This window comes from Hypomesus nipponensis, chromosome 11, assembly GCF_054491055.1.
Source record: "Hypomesus nipponensis isolate SF chromosome 11, ASM5449105v1, whole genome shotgun sequence".
NCBI classification, from domain to species: domain Eukaryota; kingdom Metazoa; phylum Chordata; class Actinopteri; order Osmeriformes; family Osmeridae; genus Hypomesus; species Hypomesus nipponensis.
This window is the reverse complement of record NC_140371.1, coordinates 18,665,001-18,685,414: the sequence shown is the minus strand read 5'-3', so window position 1 is coordinate 18,685,414 and position 20,414 is coordinate 18,665,001. Positions and strand designations below refer to the sequence as shown.

At 50.5% G+C, this 20,414-nt stretch overlaps 1 protein-coding gene across 1 annotated transcript in view; it reads right to left on the bottom strand.

The window, feature by feature from the left end:
* Nucleotides 1-20,414, bottom strand: part of atrnl1a (attractin-like 1a) — a 129,048-nt gene that overhangs the window by 13,935 nt on the left and 94,699 nt on the right. The window contains exon 28 of the mRNA XM_084709954.1: nt 8,176-8,283. Coding sequence (XP_084566080.1) covers nt 8,176-8,283 — 108 coding nt within the window. The remainder of the gene's footprint in view (nt 1-8,175; nt 8,284-20,414) is intronic.

Below are 20,414 nucleotides of genomic sequence, written 5' to 3'. Positions count from 1 at the left end.
AGGAAAGGAGAGGTGAGGAAAGGAGAGGAGGTGAGGAAAGGAGAGGTGAAGAGAGAGCATGGTGAATCATTAAGGAGGTGAAGAAGATAACACATGCTGTCCATCCCAAGGGTCAGAATCATGACAAGCACTGGTTTTCACCTGACATTTATATGATCCAGCAGTTTGATTGGTTGGCTGTCAGGAGGAGGCGGATCAGTGAGTAAGTGGCCAGTGTGCTGACCCGTTGTCTATTGTTTAGTGTGTCACGGGGCCAGCAGCAGACTTAGACATGAAGTGTGTGTGTGTGTGTGTGGGGGGTGGGGGGGCTGGTCTACATATTCCAGCTCTGTAAAGGTCACACACATGATTCACCAGCTGGGAGACTCACAGGGACTGGAAATCAGGACTTCTGGAATGCTCTGAGGGACTGTGTGTGAAGGACTGTGTGAAAATGTCACTGTGTTCAGTAATAGACGGTGTGCTGGTTTTGAAAGCCTGGGATCACAACTTTACCCATTGAGGTTTCGATGGGCAATTAAGTTACACAGGATGCAACTAAACTTGGAACAACTAAAACCAACGGACACTTGTCCAGTCTCCAACCAGGTCATGACCCCTGACCTTCTGACGCTGGCGCAGCAGTGGCTGTGAAGATACGCAGTATGCAAATACTATCTTATCCCTCTCTTTCTGTATAAAACCAAAGGGATGTTTTTTCTCCGAATAACGTATCCAGAGAATACGTGTCACTGCCTGAGGACAGGAAGGGATAGCTAGAAACAGAGAGATTTCTAGGAAAGAAACTCGAAGGAAACTCCAGTCTTTTTCAGGATACTGAACCTCAGGGAGGGGACAGAGATAAGAGGAGACTTCTCCCCTGCTCGCTGATGTATCACCTAAACAGCATGTCACGTCGTCTAAACACCTGTTTACTGTCTTCGCATCCAGAGACGGTGCTCCGAGGCGCGGTAAACAAGCCTGCGGAGCGAGAGCTCTCATCCCTGTGACAACCTCCTAAACACGGGCACCGCCTTGGAGCCGCCGCTGCCGCCGGCTTCTGGCATGCGTCTCCTCCTCACACCTGTCAGCGAGAGGCACAACACACACACACACACCACGCCCAAGCAGAGGGCACACACACACACACAGACCTAAACATACATGTCAAGAACACGAATGTCCCTGTACACCCCCCCCCCCCCCCCCCCAAAAAAGGTCTCTTTCTCGCTCCCGCCTTCACACATGTGCACCGTCACTTCTCAGACGCGCGTGATTGGCTAAACGACACTGCGCGTGTCTCCGCGGAGGAGAGAAGAGTGAGTTATCATCACTGAGAAGTCAGAGAGAAGACAGAGAATGAGAGGAGAGGAAAAGGAGGAAGGGGGGGGGGGTGGAGGATCAGATGGGTGTCACAATTACTGCTGCAATCTATCTTTCATCCAGCAGTCAGCCGCAGTGTGGAGGACAGACGCTCCGCACAGCGCTGGCGGAGCGCTGGCGCGCTGCTCTGCACAGGTTGGGAGTCGCTTTGAATCAAGCCGGGAGTCAGATCTGAATCAGGTGCCTGTCAAACTGAATTCCTTGCCGTCTGAAGGCTAAGAGGGTGAATCAGATAAATGGCAGATCGTTTGGAAAAAAGTGGGGAAAAAAGCCAGGACCTGTTGCTTAACACGGTGTATCATTCAATACCGCCCCCTCCTACTGCCCTCCCCCCCTCAGCCCTCCCTACTGCCCTCCCCCCCTCAGCCCTCCCTACTGCACTCCCCCCCTCAGCCCTCCCTACTGCACTCCCCCCCTCAGCCCTCCCTACTGCCCCCCCCCCTCAGCCCTCCCTACTGCCCCCCCCCCCTCCCATCCTCACACACCCTCCTCTGCCTCACTGCCCCCCCCCCCCCTCCTTGCAGTGCTGGACGGTGCACATTTTGGCTGACACTTGGGTCACAGCTCTGTCTCTACAGACGGATTCATTAGCCACTCTGCAGAGAGAGAGTGAGACAGAGAGAGACAGAGAGAGAAAGAGAGAGAGAGGAGGAGAGACCAGCCACGGAGGCCAAAGCCGCAAAATTTCCATTTTAATCAGCGCGACGGTGAGCTTACAATCCTATTACTGCTGAGAGGATGACCAGGCTACTCTTCATCCCTCTCTCTTCATCCCTCTCTCTCCTTCCCCACTCTATCTTTCTTCTCTTTCTCTCACCTCCTTTCCTCACCTCCTCTTTATCACTCTCTCCTCCCTCTACCCCTCTCTATCTCCATCCACCGACAAATTAATCATCTTACTAATGCCTCATGAAAGCCAGACTTCTTCCCCCCCCCCCCCAGCCTCCTAATGTGAGAGGTGGAGTATATATTTCACTCTTTCCCTCTCCTTCCTCTGACTATTAGCGAGGGATGATGAATGTGTTTTCTGCAGGAGCCCCAGACGCCTCATCCCTGTCGCCCGGCGAGCGGAGGAGGTCCTTCACACGCCCCCGGTTCTTCAAAAGGCCGTCTTCACTCAGAACAAAATATATAAATAACTCAAAAGTGTGCATGGTCCAAATTCGGTATCGATTTATCCCTTTTTTTAGACTGGAGGGCAGTATTGATCAGGGGCTGACGGTGGAAAACAGAGAAACAAACCGCTCATTAAAGGATACGAGGATGGGGGGAGGGTACAAAGGGAAGCCTAACAAGATGAATATCTGGGCATATCGGATCCTCACGCACTGATAGACACACCCTTGATAATAGGTAACCAAAACCCAACTTTAGTACAGCACGCTTCCTCGTTCAGCGAGCCCTGTCATGCCTTCTGATAAGACCTCACCGCGTGCTTCCCAATATGCCCAGAGAGGCAGGGCTGAAAAGCATCCGCTCGGCCCACAATCATGGCAAGGCTTTTAAGACATCCCGTCTGAGGAAAAAAACAATTTATTCAGTCTGGAAGAGAGTGTTGGTGCTGAGTAATATCAGCGCTCTCAGAGGTCCCACGGGCCTGGGGCCAAACTGCGCATCAGCGTAAATGGAGAAGCCAGCGCGCCTTTAGAGGAGTCCCTGCTGATGGGGAAGAAGGAAACAAGAGAAGGGAACAGGCAAAACACAACGCGTTGTCATTACCTCGATAAAAAAAAAAAAACACTCAAAACCTGCCATTTGCGCTCGTCTGCGAGCTTCAGAATCAGCTTGCTGCCCCTCCGCAAAGCCACTGGCTTTGTCAACTTGTTAACGTACAGCTGTACTCTCGCACGGTACAGAGAGGGTCATGCAGGTATTGAGATATTTTCCCCGGGCTTGTTGACGTGGCTTGAAGCAGGACGTAGGAAGCGGGCACTGTGCCGCAGCAGTGTCTAATGGAGTGATTAATGGGAGCTTTAGCTGCAATCAAACACTAACCTTTGATCCGCGCCACTCTATGCAGACCCATCTGCCTGATGAGGCACCGTGCTGGCTAAACGGGCCATAAAGAAGGTGATGGAGGGGTGGATGGAGAGAGCGTCACGTCATGAGATAGACTGTGTTTGTCAGGCATACAGAGTGCGCGTGTGTTGGTGCGTGCGCGCACGCGTGTGTGTGTGTTTGTGCGTGTGTATGTGTGCGTTCATCCGTAAGAGAGTCAATGTCAGTCCGACCAGCCAATCTCTCCAGGCCTCCTAGTAAAAGAGAGGGAGAGAGAGGAAGAGATAGAGGGAGAGAAAGAGAGGGAGGAAGACAGAGAGAGATAGAGAGGGAGAGAGAGGGCAGCCTATTGACTTTCCCTCCTGTCACAAAGTCCAGTGTCAATTACAGCGTCAATATCAAAACGACTTGTACGAGCTCTTGTCCAGCCCCCCTCTCCGCTCTGCTCTGCTGTCTGTATGATGCTCAACTCGTTTGTAAGAACAGACAGTTAGTAGATTCAGTTTCACCACTTCCCTGCTGTGGAACCCGCACTACATCTGGTCGACACATCCCAGATGGGCCTCTGGCCCAGCCTCTTCCCCTAGCCTCTGCCCCAGCCTCTATCTAAATCAGCCCTGTGTTGTTCTACCCTGCTCCCACCACAGACAATAACATGAGAAGGTATTAAAATAACAATATATTGGATGCCTCCCGCCCTCAGCCTCAGTCTTAATGTGGCTGTGTGCTGGATCAGCAAAATGTGAGACTGGCAGAGGAGGCAGAGAGGAAACACGCCAAGACCATTACACTCCAAGACCGGAGAGAGGGAGGACCGGGGGGAGCGAGGGCGAGAGAGGAGGGGAAATATGGAGGGAGTAGAAATGTGGTGAGGAGGGAGGAAGGGACAGGGAGGGAGGGAGGGAGGGAGATTAAGCAGAGGGAACCAGGTAATAAGGGGAGAGGAAAGAAAGCGGGAGAGAGGTGACGAAAAAGAGATTATGATGGAGGAGTAGAAAAATAATGAGTGGTGGAGAAGTGTGCTTTTGCGTAAATCTTGACATCTCCCTGCATCCAATGTGACCTCAGAGCTTTGAGAGTACAGGAGTGTTCATCTGGTGGAGATGGGATTCCATACGAGGGGGAGAGGGGAAGGGGGGGGGGGCATCAGGGAGGAGGGGGGGAGACACAAGGGAAGGAATGAGAGGCCATATATTGGGTATTGTAGAGGGATTCATGTGTCCTAAGGCTGTTAGATCAGAGCTGCTATTTACATCAGTAACATGTGAGGCATTCCTGCAGCATAAAGTTGCACTGTAGGTCTCTGGAAGAGAAATGACTGAAGCTGTCAGTACTCCAGCATTTAAAAACTTGGCCTTGAGCCTGGAACAGGAGAAGTAGGGGGGTCAGATGGCTGAGCGGTTAAGGAATCGGGCTCTTTCTCAGAAGGGTGCTGGTTCGATTCCTGGCCGTGCAAAATGATGTTGTGTCTTTGGGCAAGGCACTTCACCCTACTTGCCTCGGGGGGATTTCCCTGAACTGACTGTAAGTCGCTCTGGATAAGAGCGTCTGCTAAATGACTAAATGTAAAGTAACCTACTGGTTCAGTCACCTAGCTACACAAATGCAAGGGTCTTTGCCTGCAAATAAAGTCTAAAATAATTTTCACAAAAGTAAGTAATTCATTTAACCACAGATGTAATATACAGGTCTGTGTTGTCAGAAGGTTTCCTGGCAGAATGTTCCAGACAGATCATTCACCACGCCAGACGTTTGGTCCTAGCATCCTCTCAACCGTAAATGATGAAACCATGTTTCCAACCAATCACACACCACTGCAAACGACAGCGATGAAACGTTGTGCTTCTTACTCGTGCTCTATACTGCTACGTCGCCGAACAAAACCAGCCATCCCATGATCGTCCATCACTCCACCACCCCCCACCCTCCTCTTTCTGTAAACTCCTCCCCCTCTCCCACTGACCCCTCCTAGGGTCTCCATGCGCCCGCTCTGGTGCACACACACTGTTTACCCTGCAGAGATTGAAGAGACAGAGTCACACAGACGAGTCCAGACACTGGGTTTACTCAGCTGAACCTGCAGGTGTGCTCATCCCAGCTACTCTACCCAGGGCTCTGAGCCCATCTGCAGTCTCTCTCTCTCTCCATCTATCTCTCTCTCACACACACACACCGCAAAGACAGCCTTTTCTTTTCCTTTTTTTGTTTCTGTGCAAATAAAACATTTGAATGCAGAGAGAAATGTGTTGTCCTGGAGCCAACGCTGTGATAACGATGGGTTATGGGCAACTGGGAGATGACAGCGAGAGAGATAGTGTGTGTGTGTGTGTGTGTGTGGGAAGAGGGTAAATAGAGGCTGAGAAATAATGTGTTTGACTAAGGACTGGGGTTGACTAAGCGCTGAGTTATTGGGTTAATAACACGGCAGCCTGAGTGTCAGGTACTAGTTTGAAGGCTGACCTAACCAGGAATACACACAGGAGCACAGCCTATGGCAGGGTAAACACCTCCTGTTTGTTTGAGAGTGTGTGACTGTGGTGTGTGTGTGAGCACGTAGGCGGGTATGTCCTTAGGTACCAGTGTGTGTCCTCTCGCCTCTCTCCCTTGGCTGATGAGATTGTTGGCTTTGTAACATCTGATAAAGCCTGCAGGAGAACAGAGACACACACACACACAGAGACATACACACCCTCACAAACACGTGGAACCACCGCACCATTTCTCCAGGTGTCATAAATAATCTTTATCTCCGCTCTGCTCCTTTTATCCCACCCCTCCCCTGGCGAATGAAATCCCCCCGATTGGAAAATAAATACAGCGCATTAAAACATTAGATATGAAATTGATTCATTTCTGCCGTTAAATAGCATTATGAAAACACCGGGGCCATCATATATCAAGGTAGGCGGAAGGCAGGGACGCAGTCAGGGCGTGTTCCAGATGCCGGCTGCGCCAGCCTCATCAGCTTTATGGATGTTTTACCTGGATGTTTTATGAACGTCATGTAGAATTGATTCATGTAGATGAGTCACTTCTCGTTCTGTAACGAGGCCCATCTGTGCTGTGGCCTATTAGCAGACAGTGGTGTCTGCCAGCTCGGTGTGATCTGTCATGTGCGCTGCTTCTTGATGTTTGGAAGGCACGCTTCACAAGTTGTATCCACAGTGTGAACCTAGTCTGACTCGAGAGCCAAACTCTGAATGAACAACACTGACTCACGTCTAAAAAAACTCATCTGACTCAACTCTGAAGAGCTGAATCTCGAGTTCACGACTGCTGTCGTTGATGTCCTCAGCTGTCTTTTCTCCCAGTGTGTGTGTGTGAGTGTGTGTGTGTGTACAACTCGGATGACCATAGGCAGATTATGGATCTGCTCTGGTCATAATAGTTTACTGTTAGCTTGCCCTTGCATCCCATTATAGCATAGGTCTGGATATTCTGGAACTACTTAGGGGGGATTTTACAAGAGCAAAGATCAATGTGCAAATCAATCCAGATTTCCTAGCATGTGTTTGTAATCCTAACACCTCCTACACAAACGCCTATCTTGTCAAACCAATCCAGATGCTGGCTATGAAAAGAAAATGTATTTGTCTAAGTAAATAATAACAGACCGTCACACAGTCGTGTTCGGGGCTTTCCCGGGATGTCCAGGATTGTAGCAGATCCTTTGAAGAATCCCAGAAACAGACGAATCTCTTTGAAATGTGTCTTCTGATGAGCGTGAGGACAACACATGGAGCTCATCTCTGTTGCACACAGGAACGTAATTCGCCTCCAAGACAATCTCACACAGGACCCAACCATGTGTGGGCTCACCTCCATGTCTACGTGCACATACCCACGCACACACACACGCACCCTAAACACACTAATCCACCCCCCCCCCCCCGCAAAGTTTTAGAAAAGTCCCTTCTCCGAACCACCTCCACTACATTTGTAGCTAATCAATCAACACGGAGGACACAAAGGGCAAATAGACCCACTATCTCGCCTCGCATGCCAATTAATCATAGCTCGAATGAATTAATCCTATCACAATCCTATCAGTATTCACCTACAAGATGCCATCAAATTCCATCACTTTCCACGCAATTAAAATCTAATCGGCTTATAAACCTGCTGGAGTAAACATTACAACAAGTGTCCTTAACCCCAGTCCCGCTGGCCTGGTGCCAACGTTATACTGCCAATGCCTGACCAGATCCTGCCAGGCCTGGTAACTGTCTAAACCCAGCGTGACATCAGCTTTAGACGGCTCTATCTGCTCTCTGCTGGTTGGCTGGGAACACGAAGGCAGCGCTCCTCTCATTCATTATGCCATTATGCTAAACAGGCAGAGCAGCAACACCAGATGTTTGCTAATTAACCCCGGCGTGGAGACACAGCGTAGCGTTTCATTGTCTCTCACCTTCAGGTACGTCACGTAAGACTCACAACCACGGAAGATGAGGAACGTCAGGCCTGGGATAGGTTGAGATTTCATCTCAATCTGAGATCAAATGTTTTCAATTTGACGAGCAGTGCTTGGTGTTCTTCAACTTCCCTGGCCGTGTTTGGTTTGGGCTGCTTGTATCAGTGGACCAGAAGTCCCCCCCCCCCCCCCCCCATCTACAGCAGCAACCATGTTGTTCTCCTACTTCTTTGGAGTTGTCAGACAGTCTGTCGATCTGAGGACCTGCGTTGTGTTACAGGCTCTCACACTCACTCAAACTCCATAAATGGACCAGAAGGTGGCGAGTCTGCATGCCGCGCCAAGGAGTGACTTGAACCACATCAACGTTTCATGCAAATGTTCGTTGGCGCTGTACGCACCTCCACCTGTCCCAGCAGAAGGTCCTCCTGGTCCCCGCCCACCTCCAGCGCCACAGCCACCGAGGAGAACGGCCGGCTGGCCATCTGCTGCCGCTCCTGCATGAGCTGCTGTGGACGAGGAGAGGAGAGGAGAGGAGAGGAGAGGAGGGGAGAGGAGGGGAGGGGAGGGGAGGGGGGAGGGGAGGGGAGGGGAGGGGAGGGGAGGGGAGGGGAGGGGAGGGGAGGGGAGGGGAGGGGAGGGGAGGGGAGGGGAGGGGAGGGGAGGGGAGGGGAGGGGAGGGGAGGGGAGGGGAGGGGAGGGGAGGGGAGGGGAGGGGAGGGGAGGGGAGGGGGAGCAAGGTGGAGGAAGAGGGGATGGAGAGTCAGATAATGAAGAGTACGGAGAGACAGAGTTAGAGAGGGAATAGAGAGAGAGAGAAAGTGAGAGGGCGAGAGCGAGAGAAAGAAAGGGAGCGAAGGGGGGGGAGTGGGTGAAAAGTGAGGAACAGTGGGGGTACAGGGGGAGATGGAGGGGAAGAGGGGAGGGAGCAAAACTTAATTAATGAGGAAATGGCAGAGGAACAAAGCTTTGGAGAGTCACGGCGCTGGGCTCTTTATCAGCGCATGCTCCAAACACCCTGAGGAAAACACACAGAACACTGACGGAGGGAAACAATGGAGCCAACACAAAAGGCAGGCATGGCTTGACTCAAGAGGGACCCCACACACACACACACACACACACACACACGATTAAGGGCTTACACAAACAGACACATACATTTTCCACATTTGTAAAAGTCAATGTCTGTTTGGAGAACCACCCCCCTCCCACACACACACGCACACAAATACGCTTTTTTAAAGGATTTTTCCGCTTCAATAAAGCAACATTATTGGGGTTTTGTCTTTACATTTAGCCTGGGGCGTGCCACCTGTTCCATCCAAAACAAACACATTTCTGAGCGATTATGCGTTTAGTTATCATCCTCAGCATGCCTCACATAGCGCCGGTCGCAGACACAACTCTCAAAGACACACACACACACACAGTATCACGCAAGTGTGTGTGCACTGCTAGCAGTCCAGGAAAGTTACTGAGAGTCAGGCTATTTTCAAGTCAACATGGTGTCCACTGACAGTGAGACTTTGGTCTTCATGTCAGAGAGAAGGGAGATAGCCTCTGACCCCCCTGCCTGCCCACCCGGTTTGGCAATATAGGTGTATCACTGTGGGTGTGTATCACTGTGGGTGTGTATCACTGTGTGTGTATCACTGTGTGTATAACAGCAGGTGAGTGTTAGACAGGGTGTGTATCACTGTGTGTATAACAGCAGGTGAGGGAGACACCTGTACCCCCTCCGTCCCTGGCGGAGCCTGGAGCTCTGTACGGTGGTGTGGAACATGTCCCACCATGTTAGCCTGCATCCTCACCATGACCCTGCTCTGCCCTGTCAGACTGCCACTGCTAGCCTGCCTGCTAGCTTCCTGCCAGCGTGTGTCTGTGTGTGTGTGTGTCTGTGTGTATTAAGAGGATCGCTGTGCCCTTTCTGGAGGCATTAGGTCCGTCTCACTCTCCCCCCTGCGAGGCAAAGAGCCGGTGTGAGGGACACAACAAGGTGAGCTGGGCCCACTGGTGTGTGCGGGAGGGGGGAGGCAGAGAGCAGGTGAGAAAGAGAGAGACAGTTGGTCCACCGGTGTGTGTGTGTGTGTGTGTGAGAGAGGGAGTGAGGGGTGGGGAGAGGTAGAGTGAGAGAAAGAGTGTGAGACAGAGAGCTGAAAAGGGAGGGAGAGAAAGAGACAGAGAGAGACACAGCGAGGGAGAGCGTGTCTAGATGAACCCGTTTGGACGTCCACAGCTCCCCTCAGGAGCGTGCTGGTGTCTGACCAGGGCCTGGTGGCTGTGGAGCTCATCTCCAGCATGTGTGTTTTATGTCCCTAGTGACAAGTCCTTCGCTGGGCTGCAAGGACAGGGTAGCATCCACCCGCCTTCCGGTAAACTACTCATAAAACGCCTAATTAACTCCACCGTGCTGTAAACAATCTCCGACAGAAACGGCGAGAGCCGTGTGTGTGTGCGCATGTGTGTGTGTGTGTCTGGGTTTGTGTGTAAGAGTGTGTGTGCAGGGTTGGAGAGGGGGCAGAGGAGAGTGGCAGCCACGCTTAGAAAGTGCCCCTACAATCATGTTTTCAGGAGTTGGTAAATAGTCCACACCAGGAGGCCAGGCTGTGTGAGGCTGTAACTTGGTGAACCCTTCCATGTTTCAGTCCACTGCAGTGGGACATTGGAGTGGTTGACTGTCCACTACAGAGGGAGGAGAAAACTCTCTCACGCACACTCGCCATCCCTGATTTGTTTGAGTGAATTCACCCATCTCATTTCTCAGACAGGAGTATATCCTATGACAGAGTAGTGATCGATCGAGCGTACGAGGGTATTGACAGGAGCTTGGCTGTCGTCCAGCAAATCACTCTTCGTCAGAGTGAATATTTGGTGACACACTTCAGCACATGACACACACACACACACACACACACACACACAGGGTAGACCCTATGCAGGCACATTAGCATCCTATGAGCGCCCAGCCGTGCTTCCACACCAAAAAGTTTGCAAGAAAAAAAAGAGTTTCAAAACGTTCTCCTCTCCCCTTACTATGTGATTATTTATTTGTTTTGAAAGGTGGGGGAAGAAAAACAAAACAAAAACAAAGATAGGTTATGGATGAGACAGAGACAGTTAGCAATGTCAACATGACTAAGAATAAACATTCCTGATGATCACCCATATATGAGGGACATTGTTTGCGTCAAAAAGGATTCCGGGCGAATGCGCTGCATGTCTATAGTGTCTTTTTGTATTAATATGAAGTGAGGTTCAGTTACCAGCATGACATTAAAACAGGAATGTCAGAGCCCATACTTCTTTAAGTTCAGTTAACGCAGTGTGTTAACTCGCCACATTGTAACCCCCATCTCATCTAAAGGATTTAGAGTATATTATGTAGAGGATGCTGTTTTTGAATGTATGATCTGACACCATCTATCACAGCCCTCCCCACTGTTCCAGACAGAGGTGAAGGTGAAAGGGGACTCCGATATGAAGCATTTCGAAGGGTTAAAGGACGTACAGCACAGTTGAATTTGTGTGAAGAAAGAGGCTTCAATAGTCTGCTTTCTAACCGTGACTTTGAAACAGCCCTTTCACTCATCCTGGAGGGGGTCAGTGCTGTCTCTGACTCTCCCTCTCTTGCTCCCTCTCTCCATATCACTCACCCCCCCCCCTCTCTCTTTCTCTCTCTCTCATATCTCTTATTCTCTGCATTTTCTATCATTTTAACCTTTCTTTTTATTTCTGTCTCTCATCTCCCTCCCTCTCTCTCACACACACACACACACACATATCCTCTTCCCCTGGCGATTGGCATCGGTCGTGATGAGGGGCATTGTTGTAAGGCTCTCCCCTCACAGGGGTCATTGATATCCTTTCAATTAATCATTCATTATCATCTTATTAAGCCAGCGTCCTCTGGTCGGCGTCGGGCGCGGGGATGAGAGTGGCAGGGCAGCGCAGGGCTTATTGGCATGAAATATTTAAACAAGCCTCTGTTTTAAGCCTGCAGGATTGGTGCTGGAGGCGGGTGGGAGGGGGCGGGGGAGGGGTCAGGAGAGAGAATCAAGGCCGATTCACATTGTGATTTAATAACAATAGAGAAGTATTCTTTCTGCGACTGGAGCGATCACATCCTCGCACTCACACACACTGCTGAGGGTGCAGGCACAAGACAACACACACACACACACAAACAGGATACACACGCAGGCATGCATGCAGAAGAAAACATAGACACACACACAACTCTGTCTCTGCTTGCCAGGGGGCATAGTATCATGAGGAGATAAAAAGCCCTCAGAGTTTACAACAGTGGTGCAGACGACATTGGCCTACTTGTTGAAAGTGTTGAGAATGTGAATAAGCAGGGAAACAATACCTGGGAGATAACACTCCCCTACTGAGCCCAGATTTCCTAAAGCAACCTCTAATCTGGACAGGAAGATTTAACTTTGGCAAAGGAAAAAAAAAACTGTTTGGGTTCTGTTCCCCAGTAGACATTCTCATATAGGCTGTTTCTCAAACAAACACCATCCCCGTCTTCAACAAGGGTTTTACATTTCATTCTTCCTTTTTTATCTCTTCCACTCTGCCTCTGTCTTCCTTTGACTCCAACGCCTTCAAAGATAAACATGCGATAAAAAGAGAGCAATATTGAGACAGATTCAAAGATAGAAGTACATGTTGATAGAAAACAGGAGAGAGACAAAGGGAGAGGGAACGAGAGGAGGGCTACAGCGACTGATTCATTCTCATTGTCATGGCACTGCTTGCTGATTTGAGCAAATCCCTTTATTGCTAAAGACCTGTCACTTAGAGAAAGAGAGAGAGAGAGAGAGAGAGAGAGAGAGAGAGAGAGAGAGAGAAAGAACAAGAGAACGAGGTTAGATGGAAAGCCGGTGTGAGGTTCTCTAGGTGAAAGACACAATGTTCGAAAATCAAAGAGATGAGGAGGAGAGGGGAGCCACAAGAGAGTGGGAGAAAACGGCCCCTCTCTCTCTCTCTCTCTCTCTCTCCATTTCTTTGTTTCTTTCTCTCTACTGAAGCGTTAAACGGTGCGGTGACAGGAGCATTGCAAAGCACCGCTGTGGAGGAGAGGAGAGAGCTGGTACACACTTCATCCATTATATCACATCCAATTAGCCCCCATCATTTGCCTGGCCAGACAGTGCTCATCCATCCCTGTTTAGCCTCCAGCCTGGAGTCCAGAGGACACATATAGATATGGCAGCCAAGGGGCCACAAGTAGGCCAGGAGTGAGTGTGTGTGTGTGTGTTTACTCCTGTCCTGTAAAGGATGCTTGGTCGTCCTCTTCTCTCCCTCTCCACACCCCCATTCCTTCACACGCTGATAAAAGCCCACCATCTGCAATCACTTTTCCTGCAGACAGCCCCTTAGCACACAGACAGTCCTAAATCTGCCCCAGACAGATGATCACACCTAGTACACTCCTAGCGTGTGTGTGGTGTGTGTGTGTGTGTGTGTGTGTGTGTGTGTGTGAGAAAGAGAGAGAAACTAGAGGGAGATCTATGGCTATGTAGGAGGATCTACAGCAGGTTCTTTTGTGCAGGTCAGTGAAGCGATGCTGAGTACCGCCCTAAAGACCACAAACACACACACACACACACACACACACACAGCAGGTATGGAGGTTAATGACAGTAATATACACAACTTACCATGCTGACCCAAAACACAGGACGAATACACACACACACACACACACACACACACACACCAATCGCACGCATCAACTCTCCAGTGCATGGACACAGACACACACAGATGCATCTCCAGGGGAAGGGGAGACAGATGGGATGCTAATGCTAATGGGACACATGGCTAAATGGGCTAACTGGACAGGATAAACACTGTTCCCCTGGTAACCAGAGGCACCCTCACCAGCACTCCCCTCTCCTCTCCATTTCTCTCCCCTCCACCCTTCCATCTTCTCCCTTCTCTTTCACTCCCCTCTTGTCTATTTTCTGCCCCCCCCCCCTCTCTCTTCTCTCTTCTCCTTCCTTCCCTCCAGCCCTCCTCTCCTTTTGTCCCAGACTCCTCTCTGTCTCCTCACATCAGCATAGAGGTGATCTGTAATCACACATGACCTTCCTGGAACTGTGACTCTTCTACTGCCAGCTGGTTGGCTGGCTGGTTGGGTCCTTCGGCCAATTAGACCTCACAGCTGACAGGGGGGGCTGCCTGCCACTTCCTGGTGCCCTGGTCAAATTAGATTTCGTTTAGAAAATTATCCCGTGTCACGTCAGGTCAGCTGACACCCAAATGAGGGGTCAGGGGGCATCCGTTGCCCTGGGAGACGAGTACTAAATCACCACTGAGTGATTAAACAAAACACCTAGTTTATTGTCTCATTCCGTTCCATTGTTCTTGTTCTATCCCCATCTGGGTCCTTTCACAGTTGAGGTTATTGTGCAAAATAATAGTTTGTTGATTCATGATCAAGCTTCACTGAGGTAATTTGACAAGAATTCCGGTGGCTGAATCCCATAATACTGTGTTTAGCTGAGGTATGTGTCTGTCTGACCCACCAAAAGACAGACAGACAGACAGACAGGTAGACAGACAGACAGATAGAAGGACAGCAAGGCTGAGGCTAAAATATGACTCAGCAGGTTTCCCACCGGCTCCCTTTACGACTTTGTCTCAATACCTCTTTAACAAGGAGCCCATCCAATCAATACGCATTCAATATCTATCTGAGAGTCTGCCTGCCTGTGTGTGTGTGTGTAACCACACACTGTGTGTCCACATCTCCACGTGCCCATGTGTGTGAGTGTGTGTGTGTGTGTCGTTAAACAGTCCATTGCGGCAGAGTGGAGAACCCACTGCTGGAGCTGACTGGCCTGTGTACCAGGCATCACGCAGCGCTGGCGGAAGAAGAGCCCGCTTCGCTCCGGACCAGCACTACCACGACCCCCCAGGGGGCGGCACACTGGGGTCGATAACGTTGGAATAAACAAATATTCTGAAGAGGGGCCCTGAGTGGTTGCCGCACCCAATTAAACTCTGATGTGATTGAAAGGAGGCAAGTGGCCTGAGGTAAAACCGCCGACGCTGCACTATTCTAGATGACTCTGGAGAGACGAACGCGGAGATGAGACAGATCCACGCTGGTTCGGTCTGCACAGCATCAATACCCCAATCCTGAAGAGTGCGCCTGCATGGGAGTGGGTGTGTCAAATATATATATAGAGAGAGAGAACACAAATGTGTGTATGTGTGTGTTTGAAATGTATGTGTGTGTGTGTTTGAAATAGAGAGAGAATGAATGCAGTGTGTGTGTGTGTGTGTGTGTGTTGCAGTGTATTACACCGAACAGCCCCATACATTGCCCCGCGGCCAGAGCATGGCTATCTGAGCTGATAAGTATCGGTAACGCTCCCCGGACCCTCCGGCACTGGAAATCGCTGATTTGCTCCGCCAAGCAAAACAATAGACTGTGATGAAATCTAGGATAGAGCAACAACACACATTTCACCAGCCTGGCTTTCCACACCAATAGAGGAGTGCATGAAGTTGTTAAGAAAACTCTAACCCAGTCTTGTTGGAAGAAAAACAGGCTTCTCCAATGCGGTGTACATTTGTCCTACAAAAAGAATTCAGATTTCTGGGGCTGAGAAGAACTTCTAATGCAAAAAAAAAGTAATTTATTCTCCCGAGACCCCCCCCCCCCCCCCCCAAAAAAAAAAAATATCAAGGGAGGGGGAAAAAAAGTGAGCCTTTTGTGGAAATAGAAAGGAGAAAATCATGTACGTATGCAGGGAAACTTCTTGGGAGAAGTAAATGTTGGTCGTAAAGCGGTTCTGCTCAGTACCGGCACACCGCAACTTCAGGTTCTCAGCAGAACTATGGTTCTGGTTGGTGGAACAAAGACATTCCCCAGAGAACTGAGCACTGCTGTCGAGTCACACAGAGGTAAGAGAGAAAGCTAGTGAGATTTGCTAGCTAGCGGGCGGAGAGGCAGAGGGGGAGAGAGAGTGAGGGAAGGAAGGAGAGAGTGAGCGAAAGAGAGGGGGGGAGACAAAAAGAGATCCACAAAGAGAGATAAAACACGTCTCTGTTGATCACAGGGAGTTCATCCAGAGAGGAGAAGAGCAATGTTTTCGAGACGAAACATGTTAGGAAAAGTTTGTTGTGAAGAGAAAGACACAGAGGGTGGAGGGATGGAAAGAAAAATGGGGAATTTGGAGAGGTAGAAGTCATGAGCGAGTGAGAGAGAGGGTGGAAAGAGAGATAAGTAGAACGAAGATTGTGTGAGGGGGTACCAACAACAGCTCCAATTGTTGTCGTTTACGTAAGTATGCTAATGTAGCAACTCGCTAGCTGTGGTGTTGTGGTTCTGCCTGGGATCTGGGTCTGCTCTCTTTAACACACAGTAGGACACCACAAACATCCTCTTTCTCTCTCTCTCTCTCTCTCTTGCTCTCTCTCTCTCTCTCTCTCTCTCGCTCTCTCTCTTGCTCTCTCTCTCTAGAGGAACTAGGACATCTTCTAGAGAGAAAACAAGCAGCAGACAAGCCTTGTTGTAATCGTTGTATTCCTGCAAGCTCAATAAGGGTATAAAACCATGTGGTCATTCTGCAGCCTGGCCCCAGAAGATGCTGTGTCAGTGGCTGTGGCTTGAACCAATGTCCCGGATTCAACATTGAAGTGTGCCACATCCCCTCTTAGCCTGCTTGATCAAGCAGAGAATCGTTGACCTTCTATCTGGGTCCAGCGTCCTTCAAGGTCCCTGGAAGCCCAGCAGGGGGTTATGGGGTCAGAGAGAGAGACACAGAGAGAGAGAGACACAGAGAGACAGAGAGAGCGAGAGATAGAGAGAAGGAGAGCGAGAGAGAGAGAGAGAGAGAGAGGGCAGAGTGGGAGACTGTGAGGGAGAGACCACTTGAGGATCTCTCCAGCCCACACTTCTGGCTGATTGGAACAGATGGCAGCACTCCACTCTGCACCATCGCTCTGCCAATTAAATAGTCTCTTTCTCTCTCTCTCTCCATCTCTCTCTCTCTCTATCTCTGTCACACACACACATACTGTACACAACGTTAGGGATAAGACAGAAAAAGAAAGAGAGAAAGACAGAGATGGAGGGAGAAGGGGCGAGGGAGTGCTGTAGAGGCTGCAGTCAGAGCCCCTCTCTCTCAGGCAGGAGCTGCTCTTAACTGGCTGAGTGGTCGAACGCCGTGGCACCAAGGACAGCAGGCCGAGACAAACACCTTCCTGCCCTCAGAGACCCTGCACCTCCCTCTCTCTCTCCCTCTCTCTCCCCTCCTCTCCACCGCCCCCTCCATCCATCTCTCACATCACTCTTTTCTTCCCTACCACCCCCCGCCCCCCCTATTCCTCATCCCTCCCTCCTGTCCTCCCTCCTCCTATCCAAGCCCACGAGCTCCTTTCCCCCTCCTTGTTCAGAAAACCCATTTTTCCAGTGTTCCAAGTTGACATCGTTACCCCACGAGACACTGCTCTTCCTGTCTCTCCGTCCGTGCCTCCTCCCCGCTGGCCAGGGCGACGGTTGGCACGGAGACAGTGTTTACAGCCTGTCCGGGGGGAGGGGTGGGGTTTGCCAGGTGTCCGTCACAGCTCACCACCCATCGCATCGCTCAGACACGGCGGATAATGAAGCACGGGTCAAGGGCTCCGCCCCCGAGCCGTCTCACCCCACCGCCCTCGTCTAGACGCATCACAAAGGGCTCATTAACCAATACCTGCCTTGGAGGAGCTGTCGCCACGGCAATGCCAAGGTGACAGAAGTGAAGTATGCATGAGCCGGGTGGTCTAGCGTTTGAGTGTTCACCTGCCATTGGCTTTATGTGTGTGTGTGTGCGCGCGCGCGTGTGTATTTATACGCAAGCCTATGTATGTGTGTGTGTGACATGCAAGTCTATGTATGTGCCTGTGTGCGTGTGTCTGTGTGTGTGTGTGTGTCTGTGTATATGTGTGTGTGTGCATGCGTGTAAGAGTCAGTGTGTAAGTGCGTTGCGCTACGTCAGCCCCTGGATAATCCAATAGAGTTACTATGGAGGTCTGTTCAGCTGTGAGACCAGGACGGAACTGGAGTGAGGTCATCACAACGGTCATTCCGGACATCTGCCTCGCTGCTGGTTTGATGTGTGTGTGTGTCCTCTGTGTGTTCGTCTGTCTGTGTGTGTCAGAATGCGTGTATTCTGTTTGCATGTTTGTGTGTGTGTGTTTTCTTTGTTTGCATGTCTGTGTGTGTGTGTGTGTTGGTTAATTGAAGAAGCTGCAGGTCAGCTTGAGAGTGGAGTTCAAAGCTATGTGCTATAAGGAGGTGATGGAACCCCTTCTAATTCCATTACTGGACCTAGGCTTCCATTGCACCATAGGGCCAGACACCTGACACACAAACATCTTCCACAGAGCCAAACCTTGAGATGTTTGCAAGGCTCGGATAAACATTTCCAATTAGCAATAAACTCAAATAATGAACTGAAATACTAATCTCTACGTTCTCCACATTCTCTGTTCAGAAGCAGCTATGATTATGAGATTCGTGGTTGGAGAATGAGCCGGAACCAGTTGTGTTTTGGTGTCTGTTCCGGAGGTAGCAGTCTGTGTGAAGACAATAAAGGCTGTGTAGATTTATAATTATGAATTTAGTCAGCTGAGGAAATAACAAGTGATGGTGGGGAGGGGTGATGGGTTGGGGTGGAGGAGGGAGCAGGGTAGGTGATGGTGGGGAGGGGTGATGGGTTGGGGTGGAGGAGGGAGCAGGGTAGGTGATGGTGGGGAGGGGTGATGGGTTGGGGTGGAGGAGGGAGCAGGGTAGGTGATGGTGGGGAGGGGTGATGGGTTGGGGTGGAGGAGGGAGCAGGGTAGGTGATGGTGGGGAGGGGTGATGGGTTGGGGTGGAGGAGGGAGCAGGGTAGGTGATGGTGGGGAGGGGTGATGGGTTGGGGTGGAGGAGGGAGCAGGGTAGGTGATGGTGGGGAGGGGTGATGGGTTGGGGTGGAGGAGGGAGCAGGGTAGGTGATGGTGGGGAGGGGTGATGGGTTGGGGTGGAGGAGGGAGCAGGGTAGGTGATGGTGGGGAGGGGTGATGGGTTGGGGTGGAGGAGGGAGCAGGGTAGGATTGCGGTTGGTGATTGGATGCTCTGTTTGGAGGAGAGAGAAGGCACTCTTTCTACTTGGGTGTCTGGTACAGTAGATGGATACAGGAAGCACACACTGCTTCCCTAGCCTTGCCATTGGACTCTCCTTCTTTCACACACACACATACACACACACACACACACACACACACACTCTAAAGAGCCAGCGGACAGCTGGATCAGCACAGTTGACCTTGAAGAGTAAACAAAGGACTGAGGATCAATAAACATCCCCCTTTAGACCTCGCAAGTGGATTCATGAGTAAGCAACGTGTGTGTGTGTGTGTGTGTGTGTGTGTGTGTGTGTGTGTGTGTGAGTGAGTGAGTGAGTGGTGAGTGAGTGAGTAAGAGAGACAGGGAGAGAGAGAGAGAGAGAGAGAGAGAGACAGAGACAGAGACAGAGACAGAGAGAGAGAGAGAGAGAGAGAGAGAGAGAGAGAGAGAGAGAGAGAGAGAGAGAGAGAGAGAGAGAGAGAAAGAACAAGAGAACGAGGTTAGATGGAAAGCCGGTGTGAGGTTCTCTAGGTGAAAGACACAATGTTCGAAAATCAAAGAGATGAGGAGGAGAGGGGAGCCACAAGAGAGTGGGAGAAAACGGCCCCTCTCTCTCTCTCTCTCTCTCTCTCCATTTCTTTGTTTCTTTCTCTCTACTGAAGCGTTAAACGGTGCGGTGACAGGAGCATTGCAAAGCAATGAGAGGAGAGGGTGGGAAAAAGAGACGGTGAGAGAGTGTGGAGGGGCAGGGAAGAGAGATTGTGACTGCGCGTGTTTTTAACGTGGACAGCACACGCTCCACTCCCTCACGCTCAAAGAGATGGAATAGCTGCCTCACATGAAACCTGAGGAACAGTCTTGTTCTTTCCAGTTCCTCCTCTTGACGTGGGAGTTCAGTGAGAATCAGAATATTCACGAGCCATCTCTCCATCGTCTCCCTGCTCTTTCAGCACAGACGGACCACAGTAAATGTATTCCTCCTGCCAGCTCTGGCACAGCTGTGAGCCAGACCCTGCTCTGCTTTAATTGAATTTCCTACCTAGCGATGGGTCCGTCTGAAAGCCAGGCAGCTGTGTCGCCCACACCTTCTCCGAGCTGTTTTGGCTCAGATTCAAATTCTGGATTAACCTCTGCTTTGCTAATCTCTGCTATGCTACTCTTGTTTGCTTTTCCCTTTCCTCTCCCCTAACCCCCCCCCCCCCCCTAATAAAGTCCCATGATGCCGTGGGAGGGAGATCTTTTGACCACCATTTACATCTGTAGTGCCTACCGCGTTATAGTCAATCCAACAGCCAACCACGGACCAGCACAGCCGTATCCGGGGAATACTGCACAACAACACGAGGCCCAGCGCTGACGCTCACCTTTGACCCCTGGAGTCCAGCCAACGTGGGCAGACAGGTCAACAGCACAAAACACTTATTCACAGGAACTAGCTATAGCAGAAACAAGCTGGACACATGGGACATATATATATATATATTACAACTTTTCCAAAGTATGAATTAGTCAGCAAAACACAAG